The sequence below is a fragment of the Penicillium soppii genome (assembly GCF_028829465.1).
Source record: "Penicillium soppii strain IBT 18220 chromosome Unknown utg000010l, whole genome shotgun sequence".
Taxonomy (NCBI): domain Eukaryota; kingdom Fungi; phylum Ascomycota; class Eurotiomycetes; order Eurotiales; family Aspergillaceae; genus Penicillium; species Penicillium soppii.
Window position 1 is genome coordinate 2,557,332 of NW_026643240.1, and position 17,046 is coordinate 2,574,377.

Here is a 17,046-nt window from a genome sequence, read left to right on the forward strand (position 1 = left end):
TGCAAGGTCGGCCACGCGCAAAGGGAACTGGTTTCTTGAAGCACGAGAACAACAACCGGATGACCGAATCAACCGTAAATCATTAAAGAAAAGTGAAGAACGTGTTTTGACGGATCCCGTAGGAATTACATGACATGGTTCATGAAACCGGCCCCCCGAATGTCGCGAAAGGATGCCGATTTGCAATCGAGCCGCCCCTCGTTGGATATGGTCCTCCCCAACTATCTACCGAACCCGCGGCTACCACACATTTACCACTTCATCTCGTGGGGCTTGTCGCCGTTGCGGAGGCTGAAAGTGGAAGCGAGGTAGGAGGCAAGGAATTCCTCCTTCTTGATAGAAGCAAGAATGGACTGGTCGATGGCCTTCTGGTCGCTGGCGCGAGCGCTGGCAACAACCTTCTTCTGTACGACGAAAAAGTAATTAGCACCTAATCAATATAAAAAGGAAATGGGTATCCCGGATTCGAAACGTACCTCGGCCTTCTCGCCCTGCTTGAAGAAAGCCTCCTCGGTCTTCTTCTCGGCCTTCTTGTCCTTGGTGAAGTAACCGGGAGCAGCGGTCTTCTCAACAGCCTTGGCGTCAACACCGGAGATGTCGACACGCTTGGAGGTGGCGATCACGTAGCGGGAGTTCACGCGACGGAGAGGGACACCGTTGATCTTGAAGGGACCGGTGACAAGGAGAACACCCTGGTCGAGGTTCTTGAGGAGGATGACACGCTTGCCACGGAAACGGCCAGCGAGGAGGATCAGGATGGTGCCGGGAACGAGGGTCTCGCGGACCTTAGCGGGACGCAGAGTCTTGCGAACCTGTAAACGCACAAACAGTTAGCCACTGATGTTCAGAAATGCCAATGATTCCTGCGAATCAATGTATCCAAAGTGTTCCATTGGCCTGGCCAGGTCCTCCCCGGATGATATGCGATTCGCACAAGTTGAAGTTGCGATAAAGTGTGTCGCCGATTGACACCGGTGTCTGTCGGCCCGTAAATTCACAAAGGCTCTGATTCAGAATCCGGTGTAATCGTCGCACTCATCCGGGCAGAAGTGTGCCAGTCGTATATATCCTCCTCTTATCCGTCCGCTTGTGCAGGGTGTACTGACTTTCTTGGGCTGCGACTGATCATCCACGGGGTACCACTTCTGGGCCTTGTCGGCGGGCACGACCCTCTGGCTCTTCCCGAACTGCTTCGTCTGGCCGTCCGACATGATGGCTTTTGGCGAAGGATGAATGGTTGTCGGGTGGTTGTTGGAGATTTGGGTGAGGACTTTACTGCTAAGCGGAGTCCTATGGGTGAGTGGGCTTTAGGGTTACCGTTCTCTAAGCGAGTTTCTTCACCGCCTCCTTGGCAAAATGCTTACGAAAGGCATGCCTGACTTTTCGGTATTTAGACCTTCACCGCCTTGCCAAAAAAAATCCGATTATCTAATGTTCAAAATCAAACAAATTCTCTTGGCAGGTTATCGACGAGACACCAGCCGAATCTACCTAATCTACTACATACGCAAAGTCGCCCACCTGGAAGACTTGGTGTGAACATCGCACTCATCGTGGAAGATCTATATTTCGACCGTCAAAGTTTCTGTAAAGCAGAAAATAAACAATCTCGATAACTTCACTCAAATATTTTTTAAATGACCAGTTAACTCAGAACAAGCGATATCCATGGAAATGTATACCAGAGCATGTCTGAGGATTGAAATGCTTCTCCATATTTGTGCTATTGGATTATACAACAGACACCTAGAGTTCCGATACACATCGCTCATTCATAGTGGACGTATGATCAGCGGAAATAAGGACAAAAAACTTATGTGGGCAAGATCAAGAAAACAAAAACAGAGCCCAATCAGTTTAAACTCCTCATCATCTTTCTTTCCTTTTTTGGGGGAACCGGAATACAAAATGCAGGCAGAACCAGTGAGACAGAGACCCAGTATCAGAATATGTGAATGGATATGTGGGGCGCTTTAAATTACCCAGCCTGTCCGGTTTGCATACTAGAGTTCACTCGGGACCACTACCGAGCTATATCCTTTTAAGACATGGTCGTAGGAGGGCATTCGGTGCAGTCGCGGTAATAGGGCAATTCCCCGGCATTACGGCGGGTCTACTCCCAAAAGCTTGTGGGCTCCCCATGGTGCTTGAAGCTGCTCTACAACGTCATAGCATGCAGGGAACGCGCCAAAGATAGATTAGCGCACTAACAGCTCGTCTATAACGCCACTAAAGCCCTCGGAGTCTTCTGTCAAATAGGGAGAGACTTGATCGGCTACTATAGTAATTAGTGCACTGATCGAGTTATAGAACTAGTGTATAGTTCGTTGTATGGTATGATGCTAGATCAATGATGAAAGGTAAAAAAAGGAAAGAGGAGGAGATAAAGGTAGTTATAAGACATAAGTGAAGGGAAATATGAGGCGAAATATGAGAAAGTGAGATGCAAATTGAGCTAAAAAAAAAAGGGCCGCTTGACCGTTTGAGTAATACTGCAGAGTACTTGATCAATCGGTAACTGACAGTGGCTTGTTAAGAAGAGGAGAACGTATTTGATCAAGAACGAGGAGAAAAAACAATTGAGAGACGAGGGTTGTTTTGGTTGCTTTTCCATAGATCATGTTTACTTATATCTGGGTTCACGTTACCATCGATGGCCCTCTTACCTTTGACGAGATGGCCACCCATACCTACGCCATGGATCGACATGTAAGCTTAATGACTGAACGCGTCAACATTCTGACCCGACTCTATGGTGCTATGCATATCCTCGCTGCCCCCGGGACCAATGATACCCTTATACAGTTCGCCGTTAATGGTCGCACCCGGGAGACCGAAAATCTGGTGATGAACGCTAGGAGGCTGAATAGTGTTTCTGGTATGCTATATACCGCTAGCTGGGCTCTCATAAATGGTTTGAGTGTTCCTAAGATTACCGCGCTCACTGGTGACAACATCAAAGCCGTTGTTTCCAATGCCAATTGCATTTCCAGTCATGCCGCTCTGATTGCCTCTGAAATCGCTTTGATCCAAGAGAATGATATCCTACTCCAAATCAACCGCATCCTCGTTCGTTGGAGGGATGAACCTGTCACTCGCGATAACAATGTCAGTGCGAATGAACCACCAGCGCGACCTCGCACACGGCACAAGCGGCGACGAAATCAGCTTCGCTCCGTGGTTTGGCGAAGTTACTCTTCGGTTTGGCACCGCGCTCCGTCTCGTGCTCTTCTGCTCTCTCCGTCCGAATTTGCGGCGCTGGGCCGCAATGGCCATCTGACCGCCGAGGTCTGGTTCTGCGTCCTGCCAACCATCCTGCGCCTCAGTACCCTCGTACGCGAACCCAGTATCTAAGATTGATGGAAATATGTGGCCACAAAGTAAAATTCCCATTGACAAGAGGTTCTGTTGCTAATGATATACTTCAGTGTCGTGATGATACTAAAGATAAGGGTTAATAAGATAAACTAAACATCAAGATCAATGTCTCCCAGATCATCTTCTCCCTCTCACATGTCTTTATCAGGAGACTCCCTTATCTTGCTCAAACTGGAGATAAGATTCGGGTGCGGGCTGTTGGCACTGTTGCTGCTGCTGCTGCTGCTGCTGCGGATGGAAAAGCCGCATACTCTGCTCCCTATATTGTTAGGTATCAGTATCACCATTTACCCCCATGATATATATATATATCCATCGATTTAAGCATACCCTGAATGTTGAATGGGAGATATAGGCACTGGACCCAGCCAGTTGCTGCGGCTATTTGGAAATTTCCGGCAAATATGAGCCTGGACATCATATAGCCAGCATTTGCCTCGGTCCTTTCTACATTTTTTTTATCAGTATATTAAGGCTGATGATATAGGGACAAGACTTACAATGCCTCCGACCCATACTTCGACTCAAAGACAGCCTCAACCTATCTCATGGTACCCCTCAATCATCTCTTCTGCATTGTCACATTGTTGCCCAATCCAAACTACTCGATCGAGCTGTAAGTACGACAATCAACCCGACGGCCGTGAACTCGGTGAGCTGTGGGATATCTTTGGCCGGCAGATCCACTCTGCACTTAGATCTAGATGGATTTGAGATATTTCAAGCTTTTCTCGATTAAAGCGAACGAAATTAGAAGAGACATCTGATGAAGGTTGGAAAGATAAGTTGATTGATGCTACTCCTCCACTCTAGGGTCATGTGCCCTCGCGCTTGTTAACTATCTTGGAAACGAAAGGAGGCCCTTGAATAAGATTCAATTGCCTAAATTTATCAACTTATTATATAGAAATGATATACCATTCTTTCCTCTGGCGTGTCTTGGAATCGATTTCATGACACTTATGGCCTGAAGTATATTATTAGCAACAAACCCGCTTATCAATGGAATCTACTTTTTATGAGCATCTATTTGCATCCTTCTTTTCTAATGTTTTAATTTTTGGCATCGGTATGTTTATACTGCGCTAGAGAATATAACTCAAAATGGAGGGCAGAACATACTTGTCATGCGAGCGGTTATCGGCATGAACATGTTCATTTTCGTGAGTGTCTCTTCCGTCTTTTTAGCTGATTTACTCGGTTGTTTTAGTTTGCAAGCTTACTATGGACTACTCGACATGAAATGTTAAAAGGCGAAGATTGGAAAGACAATAATTCCTGTCGTCTAGAGTACAATCGTGGCGAGTGGTGGCGCAGTTGAATTGTGTGACCTTTCAGGCTTCTGTGTCAAAAAAGGCTCTTGGCAGATTATCTAATGGTTAGAAGGATGCAAACAATGCAAACTCGAATAATCAAAGATTATCTAAGAAACATTGCGATCCAAACAACTGACGTATCCCGCCAACAGCTTCTCTGTCTTTCTGGACTGTCCATCTCCTGCGTCCTCCACCCCCGTCTTTTATTTATCTGGAGTGGGCCAATTCTACCGATCTAGCTTGTGCTGTCGTCAAATCGTTCCCCAAAAACAAGTTTCCAACATGTCGATAGCTCCTATCATTACCTTCAAAGCAGGTATCTGCGACCTGGATGTAAGTGAGCTTCGCTTTTTGAACCCGATTCTGATAGATCGATAATCGGATCCATCCATCGGCTACAGCTTAATTCAAATCGAGTGATAGCTAACACCCCCGATTTAGACCTCCACCTCTCCTCCCTCCGTCAAGGCGAAGCCTGACTCGGGTTATGTCTACCTTTACTCCGAAGATGATCTTGTCCACTTTTGTTGGCGCTCACGCGGTGCTTCCCTGGATGAACCCGAGCTCGATCTAGTGATGATCCCCTCAGATGGAAGCTTCACTCCGTACAAGCCTTCTGGCAAGGACGCTACGAACGGTCGCATCTTTGTCCTGAAGTTCTCCTCTAGCTCCCAGCGATACCTTTTCTGGATGCAGTCCCAGGGCCAACACGCCAATCGTGATCCAAGCTGGTTCAGCCCCCGCGACTTGAAGCTCGGCGAGATTGTCGATGTTCTGCTGCAGGGTGAGGAAGTTGATATTGAGCACGAGATTGCCAACCTTCCCCTCCGACCTCCCCACGATGACGACGATGACGAGACAATGGAGGATGTGGAAGGTATCGACCATAACCCAGGTCGTCACCCTAGCACAGGCAGTGGTGGTGCTGGCCCCGATGCGACAGGCGGCGACGTCCGCGAAGAAGGACAGGAATCTCGAGAGGGTGGTGCTGATGGTGGACGAGCGTAGGTACATATCTCTGAAAGCCTAGAAATCAATAGACGCTAATCTTGATTTGTGTTTCGTTCTTGCAGAGCAACTACGGGTGAAGACCCAGCGTCGGTAGTCCAGGACTTCCTAAAGTCCCTGGGCGGCGGCCAACGCGAGAGCCAACCCCAAGATCCCGAACAACCATCTACGACACTCCAAGACCTACTTACCCCTGCGACCACATTGCCATTCATTGATTCTGCGGATACCACGACTGCCGATCACCTTCTGAGCTTCTTACCCCCCGCGCTGCTACTGCTGGCCCAGGGCAATGCCGAGGCCTCGGAAGCTGACACAGACCCTGAACTTGCCCAAGCTGCTCTTCTATCCCTCGACCTATCCCAAAAAAAGGATATCCTCCGAAAAGTGCTTCGTTCCCCCCAGTTCATGCAAAGCTTGGCCAGTCTTACCGTGGCCCTCCGTGACGGTGGTCTACCCAGTATTAGTGAGGCCTTGCAGATCCCGGTGGCTAATGGAGGGTTTATGCGGAGAGGTGGAGTCCCCCTTGGGGGTGGCCAGGCAGTAGACGCTTTCCTAGAAGGAATTAGGGAACATGTTAATCACTAAATGTTTATCGTGCTCGGAAATAGGAAAGGACAGTTTGCCGAATATCATCACTAAGCTCTACCTAGGTACTACTGTAACAATGCTTCTTCAAAATCATGTGAGTGGCGCTGTGCCCTGCATGTCACGATCGCCATGATTTACCCTAGCCCCTACAAAAATAAGTAGGGAAATAAGGTAGAATGCTAGGACTAGAGAAATCCAGATCCATTTGCATACTACGGAGTGTATATATATGAGGTTCTGGTGATGCCGATGATGAATTAAGCTTTAACCTTGGAAACCATATATGACTACGATGCGAGATTATGAATGCTGAACGGCTCTGGTAGTAAGTACCCTGCAGATGGACCCTAACCTACGGAATAAATTATATCGAATGAAATTCTGCTGAACACGATCTCAATTTTATCACAATCTAACACAATATATATTATGTCTTCAAGGCGCTATTTTTGGAAAATACCTAGGTAGACCCCACTCAGGCAACATCGTTTTAGAGGCTTCGTCAGCGTGTGAATTTCCGAGGTTGTAATCTTAGAAGGTGAAATGAGCTGAAACGAACTGTAAAAAAACAAAAAGATCCAGAAAAGTAAGTTTCAAACCATATTAACCCTGTACATAGAGTATAGATGAATAGACAAAAAATAGACACCAACATAAACCAACATAGATGTATATATAGAAGTGAAAAGGGAAAGGTGAAACATTCCAGTCGCATGTTAGGTCTGTTTTTTAGTGCAAATGCGCGAGTTGCGATCGGGACGCTCTTGGCTTAACTCCCTCCAACCCTCTAGAGGGATTTCTTGCATTTGTTGACTTTTTCATTTCTTCAATTGTTCACTCTTTCTTTGCATACGTTACTGACTTCTTCCAACTCCACCAAAACGCGTGTCGCGACCGTCTCCGAGAACCCCCGTCAAATCTGCGATGTCTGCGATTTCCATAATACCTAACCCTGCCTGACGATGGCGCCAGATAGTCATATCTCGGAAAATGACGAGAATATTCCACCAAATCAGATCCCTCTACAGGATCTCTCAAAAGCAGGAGATGCCCAGGAGCGTGGTAGAAACCGCGCGGGGAGCAGTCTCTTTTCACAACCATCATTGATCGGGAGGGGATCGCGCAGGGCTTATGCAAGCGTCGCAGAGGAGTCTCCAGTTGATTCGGCTGGACCGAGCAAGAATCCATTTCAACGCGCGCCGACGAGATATACCGATGTCAGCTCACCGATTGACGACCTGGGAGGCTTTGCGCAAGCAATGTCATCCGTTGGCCTCAACTTCGATGGACCGCAATCGAGGACGTCAATATCGGGCCCGTCGATAGGCCACGGTTTCAACGACGCTGCTTCCGACCTTGATACCGTACCTCTAGACCCCTACGACGCCCACGACCCTCACGGTGGCTACAACCCCTCCGCAGACGACGATAGGGTAGGGTTGACTGATCCTCGATATCTCCAACCGATAAGTGGCGCAGCCGGGACAGACGAGCGACGAAGTACTGACACCGGTGCTCACTCTTCACATTTTGGCGGTTCACGACTGGGTGATGATCTACCTCATTTGGAGGACGGGCTAGGGAGCCGCCGTGGCAGCCGTGCCCGGGATCGATCACGTTCTTTATCTCCAACGGCGTCGGGCGGGGCTTTGCAGCGCGCTGGCTCCATGGTCAAATCTATGTCGCAGCGTGTGGTCAACCTGAGTAATGAACCGGAAGTTGTACAACAGTCGATTGAGAGGGAGGAACTTAATAAAAATGCGCGCCTGGACGGACCGCCGGTCCTGCCTGCGATGGTCGATTATGCAGGCATTACCATTCCACAGCCTGAAGCGGTTCGCGAGAATCGCGCAAGCACACTATGGAAAGAGCGAAATAACCCGTTCAGAGGCAGGTCACTAGGATTTCTGGGACCCAGTAATCCTCTCCGGCTGTGGCTGTGCGATATTTTGGTGAATCCGTTCATGGAGCCCTTCATCTTGATCGTCATCGTCATTCAAACCATCTTGTTGACCGTTGAAGATGCACTCCCCAATTACCCACAAGGGGTAAAATGGGGTAGCAACAAACTTGATTATGTTTTCTTCGTGATCTTCGTCATCTATACCCTGGAGATTGGCTCCAAAATCTTGGTTTCTGGACTTATATTCAACCCTGTCGAATACAGTACACTGAATCGCAGCCTCGGTGTCAGGAAAGCGATTGCGGAGAAGGGCAGGAACCTGATCACGCCACATCGTCAGATGACGACCAAGAAAGCATCGATGCTTCAGGCTGAGCCACAGGCCTCAATTCTGCGCACGTTTACGGGGATGAATGCATTAGATCCCCAAGTTTACGAAGACCCTTTACACAAACGTCGCGTCAGGCTTGCCCACCGCGCTTTTCTTCGACACTCGTTCAACCGGCTGGATTTTGTAGCTGTGGTCGCTTTCTGGGCATCCTTTGTACTTACGTTGTCTGGGGTTGAGGATGCGCACAAGATATACATCTTTCGAATGCTGAGCTGTCTCCGCATCCTACGTCTTCTTGCTATGACTAACGGCACTTCGGTAAGAATGATGCTTGTAAAAATTTCATTTTTGAGATGCTAACCAACTCTTCCAGGTGATCCTTCGGAGTCTCAAACGAGCAGCTCCTCTACTCGTTCATGTCGCATTCTTAATCGGGTTCTTCTGGCTTCTTTTTGCCATTATCGGTATCCAGAGCTTCAAGTCCAGTTTTAGAAGGACTTGTGTTTGGATTGACCCCGAGGGCCAGAGCAATTACACCTTGAATGATCCATGGGACACCGTACAATTCTGCGGCGGGTACCTTAATAGCACAACTGGAGCAAAGAACGCATGGCTTGACTTTAACGGCGATAGTGCAGGTTTCAGCCCGAAAGGATACATTTGTCCCCAAGGCTCCATTTGCAAGGAAGGTGTCAATCCATATGCAGGGACTGTGAGCTTCGATAACATCTTTCAATCCTTGGAGCTGGTTTTCGTAATCATGAGCTCCAACACATTCACCGACCTGCTCTACTACACAACCGACAGTGACTACCTCGCAACCGCTTTGTTCTTTGCCTGTGGGTTTGTCATTTTGAGCTTGTGGTTGGTCAATCTGCTAGTTGCGGTCATCACCCATTCTTTCCAAGTTATTCGAGAAGAGAGCAAGCGCAGTGCTTTTGCTGTTCAGAAAATTGATAATGTCGACGAAGATGAGACATCATCTCGCAATATCAGCTCTCTTAAGCGCGTTTATGATCAAACAGAGTGGGTCTGGGTTTGTCTCATCATTTTTGATCTCATTGTGCAAGCACTTAGAAGCTCGACGATGTCCAATGAACGAGCCCGATTTATCGATACCACGGAGACCGTCGTCACTCTCGTTTTCCTGGTCGAAATTATCCTGCGATTTGCCTCGGATTGGCGCGTTTTTCATCGACGACAGCGTAATTTGGTAGATCTGTTCCTTGTGATTATTACCTGCGTGATCCAACTGCCACCCATCAAAAACTCCGGTCGTCCATACACAGTTCTCACCCTGTTCCAGATTCTTCGGGTCTATCGCGTTGTCCTGGCCTTTTCTGTCACCAGGAAGTTGATCATGGTCGTATTCCGCAATACTGTCGGTCTTCTCAACCTGATCTTTTTCCTCTTCTTGATGACCTTTCTATCTGCCATATTTGCAACACAGCTGTTCCGCAACCAGATCCCAGCCACGGATCCAGGTGGTGCCTCCATCTTAATCAACTTTTCAAATATCTACAACTCGTTCCTTGGAATGTACCAAATTCTTTCAAGTGAGAATTGGACCACAATTCTTTACAACGCCACCTCATATACAACCAAACACAACACAGCTTGGATCTCGGCCACATTCATCGTTCTTTGGTTCATTGTGGCCAACTTCATTATCCTAAACATGTTCATTGCTGTCATTCAGGAAAGCTTTGATGTTTCAGAAGACGAAAAACGAATGCATCAAGTCCGTGCCTTCTTGGAACAAAAGCAACTCGATGGAACGCACCAAGGAAACCTAGCACTTTCGAAGATTCTTCGTGTGGGTCGAGACTCTGCCCGGTACAAAGATCCACTCGACTATGGCCCTGCAGCGTTAGAAATGTTGCTGAAAGACGCTGTGGTGCACGAATTCCTCGACGAAGAACAGAATTCGCAAGAAGAACGAGATAGACCAAAGGAACAGCGAAGGGTGAGCGCAATGCCCGAAGGAGGGGCGCAGGAGATCATTCAACCGGGTTGGATTTCGCTCTTGTGGACAAAAGTCTCCACACTTATCATGCGCCGGGAACCGAATCCTTTCTACTCAAGGCTGAAGTTTTCCCGCGCTTACGAGGAATTGGACCCCAGAACCATGGCAAGAGAAGTCGTCACTGCGGCAGAACAGAGAAAACGGGACCAGCGAGAATACCTGATCAAGCATCCCAATTATAACAAGTCACTGTTCATTTTCCACCGAGATCACCCTGTTCGGAGGCTCTGTCAGCGAATCGTCGGCCCGGGGCGTGGCCACCAACGAGTGGAAGGCGTGGACCCGTACAAACCAGTTTGGTATGCCTTTTCCGCTTTTATTTACACCACCATTGTCGCCATGGTCCTTCTCGCCTGCATCACGACGCCATTGTACCAGAGGCAGTTTTACCGTACCGACCGCAATTGGTTCGTCTATACCGATCTTAGCTTTGCCATCGTCTTCACCGTTGAAGCGACGATCAAAGTGATCGCCGACGGCTTTTTCTGGACGCCCAACGCATTTTTCCGGAGCTCCTGGGGCTTTATTGACGGTCTTGTACTGGTAACCTTGTGGGTTAGCGTTGGCGGCTCTCTCAGAGAGGACTGGAATGTCTCCAGAGCTATTGGCGCCTTCAAAGCACTGAGAGCGCTGCGTCTGCTAAACGTCAGCGACAGTGCCAAAGACACTTTCCACTCTGTCATTATCGTTGGAGGATGGAAGGTCGTGGCTGCTGCCGCGGTTTCCATGAGTTTCCTGATTCCTTTCGCGATCTACGGGGTGAATCTGTTCAATGGCCAGATGGTCAGCTGCAACGACGGCAACTTTTCAGGAAATTTAACCAACTGTGTCAATGAGTTTTCAAGCTCACCCTATAACTGGGATGTTCTTGCCCCGCGCGTGCCTTCAAACTCCTACTACGACTTCGACAATTTTGGTGACTCTCTCTTCATTTTGTTCCAAATTGTCTCCCAAGAAGGTTGGGTCGACGTGCAAGAAAGTGCGATGGGTATCACTGGGAAGATGATGCAGCCGCAAGATTCGATTGCGCCAGAAAACGGCTTGTTCTTCGTCGTGTTCAACTTGCTTGGTGCCGTGTTTGTCTTGACACTGTTTGTTTCTGTGTTCATGCGTAATTACACAGAACAAACCGGTGTTGCTTTCTTGACAGCCGAGCAGCGTTCTTGGTTGGAGCTGCGAAAACTTCTTCGGCAGATCTCGCCCTCAAAACGATCCTTCGATGACAAGAGCAAAAAACTGCGACTATGGTGTTATCGAATCTCAGTCAAGAAGCACGGCCGCTGGGCATGGTTCGTGACGCTCATACTTTGTGTTCATCTGCTATTACTTGTGCTGGAATACTATCCTGAACCTATCTGGTGGGAGAAGACGCGAGGTAAGTTATCATCCCCAGTTCGATTTTTGTTACAACGAGTTAATTGAAACCTCCAGCCATCATCTTTTTCGCTTTTATGTTTGTCTATGTGGCGAATGTTCTTATTCGATTAATTGGCCTAGGATGGCATCGGTTTAGCCGAAGCTCGTGGGATCTATTCTCTCTCGTTGCTGTTCCTGGCGCTTCTATTACCTGCATCTTGGACATTTCAATGGGCCAAAATCACGTCGTGGTGGAGCTTAACAAGCTCTTCCTTGTATCCGTGGCTCTGTTGCTTATCCCGCGGAACAACCAGCTTGACCAACTGTTCAAAACGGCTGCAGCTAGCTTGTCAGTGATCGGCAACCTTCTAGCTACTTGGTTCGTTCTATTCTTGGTGTTTGGTATCGCAATGAACCAAGCCTTCGGCCTCACTAAGTTTGGCGAGAATGAGGATCACAATCAAAACTTCCGCGACGTGCCAAAGTCTCTGATTTTGTTGTTCCGAGCCAGTTGTGGTGAGGGATGGAACCAGTTTATGGAAGACATTGCCACTATGGCTCCACCTATGTGCACATACGACTCCAACTTCCTCGCTTCTGATTGCGGCAGCGCGGCGTGGGCCCGTTGTCTCTTCATCGCATGGAACCTGATCAGCATGTATATTTTCGTGTCACTTTTTGTTTCGCTGATCTTCGAAAGCTTTTCCTATGTCTACCAGCGGAGCAGCGGGCTTTACGCGATCAGCCGTGAAGAGATTCGCCGGTTCAAGCAAGCGTGGGCCACCTACGATCCGGATGGGACAGGATTTATCTCAAAAGATCAGTTCCCCAGGCTACTCGGCGAGCTCTCTGGTGTCTTTGCAGTGCGGGTCTATGAGGGAGAATTCACGGTTGGGAGCATACTAGAGAAGTGTCGGGTCGCACCTCAAAGGAATTCGATGGGTTCTCATGTAGCAAGAAATTCGCTTGCTGACCCCCGGCAATCGATGCGGCCCAACGCCCGTGTTGTGGCCGGTGTCGATCTGGACGAGCTTTCTCGCATTGTATCGACGATACCAGTTCAAACCATCCGAGAACGACGCAAGCGATTGAATACCTTCTACGAAGAAGTCCTTGTGTCAGCTGACCCTGATCGCGGTATTTCCTTCCATCAGTGTCTGATGATTCTCGCGCATCACAATGTGATTAGTGATAGTAAGAGTTTGCGCCTCGAAGAATTCTTACGTCGCCGAGCACGGTTGCAGCGCGTGGAGGAGGCTGTTCGTCGAAACACTGTCATCGGTTTCTTTGATACCCTATACTGGTATCGCCAATTCCACCGCAAGTTGCAACTTAAGAAAAACGGCCGGATGGATGGGGTCCCGACATTCTCCGTACCAGAGATCTTCGTCGACGAAGGCGATGAGCCCGAGCATGAGCAACCACCTTCTGGTGCAATGACACCGCAGACACAGCCCGAGTTTGACGGAGACTACTCACCTATGCTCTCACCTGTCTCGCACCACCGACGAGCGGAGTCTAGTCCAACTGGGCGCCGAACTCTACCTCGCATCGATACCAACCTAACTGGGCACGCATCAGGGTCCAGCACACCGACGAGAGAGTGGTCCAGTATCAGTCCCTCGCGCACCCCGCGAGAGATGTATGGGGATCGCACTTCGTTCGACACAACCGAAACGCATGAGACGCCTTCTCTCACCACTCATTCGCGCCAGAACAGTGCCATGAATGCTCAAGACGTCATGTCATCGCTAGATAACTCCGCCTGGGGCGAGAGTATTCGGCGTAGTTTCACGCAGCGACGACCGGGCGACCGAACTACTGAATAGAACGTGATGATCTATGGCAATTTTGATGTTTAAACGAAGTGATTGGATGAGGATGAGAATAGACGGACGTACGGAGGCCTTCGGGAACCTTCTTTTTTTCCCCTATTGCATTAGTTAGAATTACCCTTGAACGGATTCAAGGATTATCATGTATGCCCTGTATATTACTCTTGGCAAAGGATTTTGCATAGCAGCGGAGTCGATTCAAGATTGTTTCTATAGAGATGAAGATCCATATTATTGGCGATCTCCGATTAATTGAGTTAAACTTGAAACTATAGAAGCGTGGCTGAGTCAAGTGGATCGAACTAGTCAATATTGATCCCGAATCAGGGAAATCCTTTAGTCCTACATGGTCATAGATTCTATGAAGTATGCAGTTATGATGCAGGGGACCCTGCACGTTTCACACCAAATCCGCAGTGGCGGCGGGTACAAGGGCCGTCACCGGCGAAATGGCCAGCTTAAACAGACGTATTAGGGCATTCACTTCTATACTTGCTCTTTAACATGCACCATCCTTCTCACAGTTGGAGCATCTAGTCTCAGCACGGTCGATATTCTCGATGTTGTCCTCTTTGCGGTGCTTTTGAATGTCTCAACTCTAACTTAAGTAATTGAGAGGAGCTTACCTGACTTCGCAATTGAGCTTAACCTTCCTCCCTCGCTCGTGGGCTTTGCTCAGATAGGCTCTGCCCTAGTTAACGTATAACGGTTTTGCAGACCTTGAAATTATCCCGTATTTTGGTATACCTCACTTGGCAAAGATTATCGAAGGTCTGTTTCTTATGTGGCAACCAGATTTTCGGTATCAGATTGAAGTCTTCTCTTGTCTCCTAGTGCTTCAAAAAACAGTCATCCTCACTACTAACTCAACCAATCATATACACTGAACATTCATCTTGGAGATCAAGAAAAAGAGTTCTCAATCTTTCAATCTCCTTGTTTTTGCCTCGTGCACTCTTTCACTTTTCAACTCCTTCACTGCTTAATTCAGCAAAGAGTTCAGCCATGTGTCGAAGGGTATTCAATAGGCCGCGGGGGTCGGGGAAGCGAGGAAGCAGGGGTGGCCCGGGAAGTAGGGGTGGTCGGAGAAGTAGGGGTAGGGGTAATAGAGATAGGTCTAATGGGATTCCAGGTCAGCTAAATGGGACATTAAGGTTTTAATGTCTGAATTCCGGTTTAATTACGGAGTACGGAGTAGATCCATTTCATCATGTTCTGTCAGTTTAAATTGTTGGGTTTGTAAATTGGAAGCGCTCGGTGAAAACATGCTGGTTTTACTATGGTATGGCAGATCGGAATGCCTTGAGAATTAGATGGCTAATGTTTAAGTGGTAAATTAAGTATAGTACCAGAATTTCAGAGCATAAAGACTGTACAAATGCGATCAGATATAAGTTTGCATTATGTGGTAGATTTTGCATTGAACAAGTCCCAGAAACCCGAAATGTGGAACTGCGATTTAATTACACCATCAATTCGTGTCAAAATTTAGAGAACTAAATTGTGTTAAATAGAGAATTGGCAAGTATATTGACAAAAATTGGTCTCCTATTTCTAACAGTGTAAGGTTGATATGAACTTGGTGGAGAGATATTTATATGCAATGTATGGTTATTCCCAAAGCGGTAATAAGAGTTAACCATACAATATTGTAGATAGAGGGATAGTTGTACGCATTGTATTACATGTATAACGCCAAGCATACTCTTTACTGATCGCGACTCTTATAGGGGGATGACTATCTGACTATCCCATTTTCGTAGATCCGAAAGGGATAATGCGTCGAGCTAGAAAACGCCGTACAATCAACTTCATTCAGTCGTAGATAGAAGAGTGCCGTTAACGGAAAGAGAGGGATCTACTATATAAGAAATAGACGTAAACAGTACAGAAACAAGCCGCGAACGGAATGTTCGAGAGGTCCACATTTCTAATTATACAACTTAATATGATAACAACGGAAGGGGTTGATGGGATAAACTAAAGCCGCATTAGTTGGTTAATCAAGTGGTTAATTAGTTACAAGGGCCTATATAACTACAGGTTGATCAATTGATAAACCCATGTCACCCCGGGATCTTTGTTCTTCAAGATTTAAATTTGAACACTGCATACTATAACTACTATGACCTAGTATCCAAATCTCCAAGTCAATTCTACAACCACAGCCTCACATTCCATACTCAAAACGAAAAGAACAAAAGAAACAAGATGCACTACATCCCACCTTTCCTCTCTCTAAGCACATCCTTCCGCTCAAGGCGCTCCAAGTCACCAAGCGACGCCTCAAACACCAGTTCAGCAAGCTCACCACCCTCAAGTCCAACCTCCACACTTCACTCGCAAAACTTCCACCCATCCAAAATTCACTCCCACACTTTCCGCGACGGCGAAAGCAACCAAACCACAACCACAAACGTCAGCCGTCCACGCCCCGCCTCCGACATCCCTCTGGGCCACAATGCCTCCACTCACGCCGTCGGCGTACTCCCCTGCGCCGTCTTGCGCGGTCGCTCCTCAATGATGGTTCTCCGCCGCCGTCTGTCCAAGATTGACATGGTGCTGACAGAAGAGCGGTCGCGGTGCGATGAGGACTCCATTGAGCGGCAGGGGTTGGGGCTTATGGAGCCTCGACCAGAACAGCGCGGAGAGGTCCAGCAGTTTGTGATGGGCGGCATATTGGAGGTTATGGAGGGTCGCGCCTAGGAGGAGCATCGAGAATGACTACCCGACCGAGATCAGATGCTCCAACTATGACGATGTTAGTGCATGGTTAAGCGTGGGTATGCCCTAACTACGGGTACATTCAGATTGTTCTTCTTTTTCCCTTTTTCCTTTTGCTTTTTACGGCGACACTTTACTGTGATACTCTATTTGTTTTAATTTCGCTGCCTTCAAAGGTTATGTCATTGGGGTTTTCTGCTTTCGGAAGAATGTTGGGAGACAAGGGAGGTTGTATAGTGGTTTTTATTGGATATTGGAAATATACGACCGAGACTGTATTTTATGTCATATTTTAGCCCTTACTGTTGAACATTGGAATTATATTGACCTACATTATATTCAAGGATTATCCCTTATGTAGGTAGTTATAGGTTTGGCCCGCGGGCGTAAGTTAGCCCTTTCCTTTTGTTCGTATTCCAGCCTAGGAATTTACCGTGTTTTTATATAATTGCGAAAGAAGATATAATATTTCATTTTCGATTTTACAATATAATTAGTTATATCTTTCAGGGTGAGAGGGCCCTACCAAAAACCCATACAATTACACTCTTATTTTATTCGTATCCATTACTGTTAAG

The 17,046-nt window shown here is 47.6% G+C and overlaps 5 protein-coding genes across 5 annotated transcripts; 3 read left to right on the top strand and 2 right to left on the bottom strand.

The window, feature by feature from the left end:
* Nucleotides 1–251: 251 nt before the first annotated feature.
* On the bottom strand, nucleotides 252–1,283 carry N7529_011626 (60S ribosomal protein eL6; the record flags this gene model as incomplete). The annotated part of the gene is made up of 3 exons (XM_057247152.1): nucleotides 1,107–1,283; nucleotides 477–812; nucleotides 252–404 (listed from the first exon to the last, which is right to left on the bottom strand). The coding sequence occupies exons 1-3, from the start codon at nucleotides 1,209–1,211 to the stop codon at nucleotides 252–254; spliced, it is 594 nt and encodes a 197-aa protein (XP_057092501.1). The 5' UTR covers nucleotides 1,212–1,283.
* A 1,762-nt stretch (nucleotides 1,284–3,045) lies between these two features.
* Nucleotides 3,046–3,393, bottom strand: N7529_011627 (uncharacterized protein; the record flags this gene model as incomplete). The annotated part of the gene is made up of 1 exon (XM_057247153.1): nucleotides 3,046–3,393. One exon carries the CDS (start codon nucleotides 3,391–3,393, stop codon nucleotides 3,046–3,048), a length of 348 nt encoding a protein of 115 aa, XP_057092502.1.
* Nucleotides 3,394–4,976: 1,583 nt separating this feature from the next.
* On the top strand, nucleotides 4,977–6,290 carry N7529_011628 (uncharacterized protein; the record flags this gene model as incomplete). The annotated part of the gene is made up of 3 exons (XM_057247154.1): nucleotides 4,977–5,027; nucleotides 5,136–5,698; nucleotides 5,768–6,290. The coding sequence occupies 3 exons, from the start codon at nucleotides 4,977–4,979 to the stop codon at nucleotides 6,288–6,290; spliced, it is 1,137 nt and encodes a 378-aa protein (XP_057092503.1).
* Nucleotides 6,291–7,255: 965 nt separating this feature from the next.
* cch1 (calcium channel protein CCH1) lies at nucleotides 7,256–13,738 on the top strand (the record flags this gene model as incomplete). The annotated part of the gene is made up of 3 exons (XM_057247155.1): nucleotides 7,256–8,845; nucleotides 8,901–11,928; nucleotides 11,985–13,738. The coding sequence occupies 3 exons, from the start codon at nucleotides 7,256–7,258 to the stop codon at nucleotides 13,736–13,738; spliced, it is 6,372 nt and encodes a 2,123-aa protein (XP_057092504.1).
* Nucleotides 13,739–15,955: 2,217 nt separating this feature from the next.
* On the top strand, nucleotides 15,956–16,450 carry N7529_011630 (uncharacterized protein; the record flags this gene model as incomplete). Its single annotated transcript, XM_057247156.1, has 1 exon — nucleotides 15,956–16,450. The coding sequence occupies one exon, from the start codon at nucleotides 15,956–15,958 to the stop codon at nucleotides 16,448–16,450; it is 495 nt and encodes a 164-aa protein (XP_057092505.1).
* Nucleotides 16,451–17,046: the final 596 nt, after the last annotated feature.